The sequence below is a fragment of the Sinocyclocheilus rhinocerous genome, unplaced genomic scaffold (assembly GCF_001515625.1).
Source record: "Sinocyclocheilus rhinocerous isolate Xijiao unplaced genomic scaffold, SAMN03320098_v1.1 scaffold159, whole genome shotgun sequence".
Classification (NCBI taxonomy): domain Eukaryota; kingdom Metazoa; phylum Chordata; class Actinopteri; order Cypriniformes; family Cyprinidae; genus Sinocyclocheilus; species Sinocyclocheilus rhinocerous.
In genome coordinates, this window is record NW_015666558.1 from 4152 (window position 1) to 6553 (window position 2402).

Sequence of the window (2402 nt, forward strand, 5' to 3'; positions counted from 1 at the left end):
ATTAAATTTTTAAATATTATAGTTGTGATTAAAATATTAAAGAATTATTATAATATTATTATAATAACTTAATATTAAGATGAAATATAATATAATATTAAATTCAATAATAATTAATTTTAAATATAAAATTATTAAAATTATTTAATCATAATATTATTAATTTAATTACATTATATAATATTAATATATAATTCGTTTACAATATACAATTACATTTATATGATTAAATAATATATAATTAGTTCATATATAATAATATTAAAACAAAAACAATCCAATGTCTACAATCTGCTTGTGATTCCAGGTTTATTCAGTTCCTTCTTTTTCCGATTCTTCATGATTCTCACCCTGTTGCGCTTTAATCTGTGGCAGAACGTTCTGGAGCAGCTCCAAAGACTTCTTGTGGTACTCGGCCTGAACCTCGATCAGCTGAACAGAGCGACAGAAAGATGTTAGCGATAAAAAGGCAGGCTGTTCATCTGAACGAGTAAAGCACTCACCGTCTGGAAGTAGTTTGCATAGTCAATTTCTTTGGCCATGAAACTATACATGTCCGCCGAGAGCTGATCCTGAAAAACATTGACATTAAACATGATGCTTCGATGTTGCATGTTTACAATATGCATTATGAATGCGGTGCAGTCTGTATGCATGAAATAACAGAGAGAGAGCGAAGCTCCACCCACTCTACAGATCTCCATGCGATTGGCCGCCTCCTCCATCTCCTCCCTGAGGGCGTCGGCTTTGGCCCCGGTAGGCGTGTCCTTATTAGTCAGAGTTGAGGATTTGGACGACTGGTGCCACCTAGAGGTTGAGAGGAGAGAACGGCGTAATAAAAACACATCTTCCTACTAAATCACCTACTAGATTTGACTAAATGTGCAGTATACAACCAATCACACTGCATGAGCTACTGTTTCCCACAATGCAATGCGTTTAACTTGACTGAACCAGCAGTAATGTCTCATCTGATCCGACTGCCAATGGTTAATACATTTAATTTGCAAGATTTGCAACTCAATGTAAGTTGCATGCACATTGTGCAGTTTCAAATCTTATAATTACATTTTGCATGTTGCACTTTATATTTAAAATGAACTGTAAACATATTATATGTTATTATATCTTTTCGAGGTGAAATATGAGCTAGAAATCACTAATTCTGTAGTAATTCTAAAGAGTTTTGCATAAAAACAGTGCAAGTCTATGGGTTTGTCCCGGTTTGGATAACTAGATAAGTGTGTGTGTTTCTCACCGTGTACGAGCAGAATCCATGTCCAGTACCAGTTTGGCTAAATGTTTTCTTTGCTTCTGAATGTTGGGAATTTCAACCTTTTGAGGAACCAGAAGAGAAATAAACAAAGAAACAAAAAACGTGTGTCAATTTGATTGCTTTTCTAAAACATTTACACATATGTTCATTAACGCATTATTTTGACTCAAGCATGGGCACAGGGTTTCCAAAACTGGGGTTCGTGGGTTGATGACGGGAAAAAAATTGAATTAAATAAAAAAAATTTTTTTAAAAAAGAATAAATTAATATTTTTCATTATAATGATAAAAAAAGTATTTATATATTTACATTTGATTTTATTATTTATTTTTTAAATAAATAAATAAATAATTGTTTATTTTTATAAAATAAACAAACAAGCAAATAAATAATTTTGCATGAATGTGTTGTTAACTGAAATATCTTAAAGTAAATATTTTAACTCAAAGTAGTTTAGCCTTTAATTATATCTTTGAAATACTGGATCAACCAATCAGCATCACAATCCAATCAGGACCACAGCTATCTGTTATTTACATTATTTCACTACATTATTGTGCATCAGAATTACAGTAGCAATATGCAATAAAGTTGGCCATAAAAAAAATGAAAATGAAATTTGATTGCTTTTCTAAAACATTTACACATATGTTCATTAACGCATTATTTTTTGTCTCAAGCATGGGCACAGGGTTTCCAAAACTGGGGTTCATGGGTTGATGAGGGGGAAAAAATTGAATTAAATAAATTAAATAATTTTTAAAAAATGAATAAATTAATATTTTTGATTATAATGATAAAAAAAATAATTTATATATTTACATTTAATTTTATTATTTATTTTTTAAATAAATATTTGTTTATTTTTATAAAATAAACAAACAAGCAAATAAATAATTTTAAAATAAAACACGAAGCAAATTAAAACACCAAAAATATGAAATATTTTATTTGTTTACCTGCATGAATGTGTTGTTAACTGAAATATCTTAAAGTAAATATTTTAGCTCAAAGTAGTTTAGCCTTTAATTTTATTTACATTATTTACATTATTTATTGTGCATCAGAATTACAGTAGCAATATGCAATAAAGTTGGCCATAAAAAAAATGAAAAAAATGAAAAT

At 29.1% G+C, this 2402-nt stretch overlaps 1 protein-coding gene across 1 annotated transcript; it reads right to left on the reverse strand.

Moving 5' to 3' along the window:
* Nucleotides 1-309: 309 nt before the first annotated feature.
* On the reverse strand, nt 310-1331 carry LOC107732748 (rho GTPase-activating protein 44-like). Its single transcript, XM_016544167.1, has 4 exons — nt 1259-1331; nt 690-807; nt 504-572; nt 310-432 (listed from the first exon to the last, which is right to left on the reverse strand). The coding sequence occupies exons 1-4, from the start codon at nt 1276-1278 to the stop codon at nt 310-312; spliced, it is 330 nt and encodes a 109-aa protein (XP_016399653.1). The 5' UTR covers nt 1279-1331.
* Nucleotides 1332-2402: the final 1071 nt, after the last annotated feature.

Excerpts from the sequence above, each read along its gene's own strand:
- LOC107732748 (XM_016544167.1), bottom strand. The coding sequence starts at position 1,278 with ATGGATTCTGCTCGTACACG. Across the intron at positions 808-1,258 it reads ATGGATTCTGCTCGTACACG|GTGGCACCAGTCGTCCAAAT; the intron begins GTGAGAAACACA and ends CTCAACCTCTAG. Across the intron at positions 573-689 it reads ATCGCATGGAGATCTGTAGA|GATCAGCTCTCGGCGGACAT; the intron begins GTGGGTGGAGCT and ends AATGTTTTTCAG.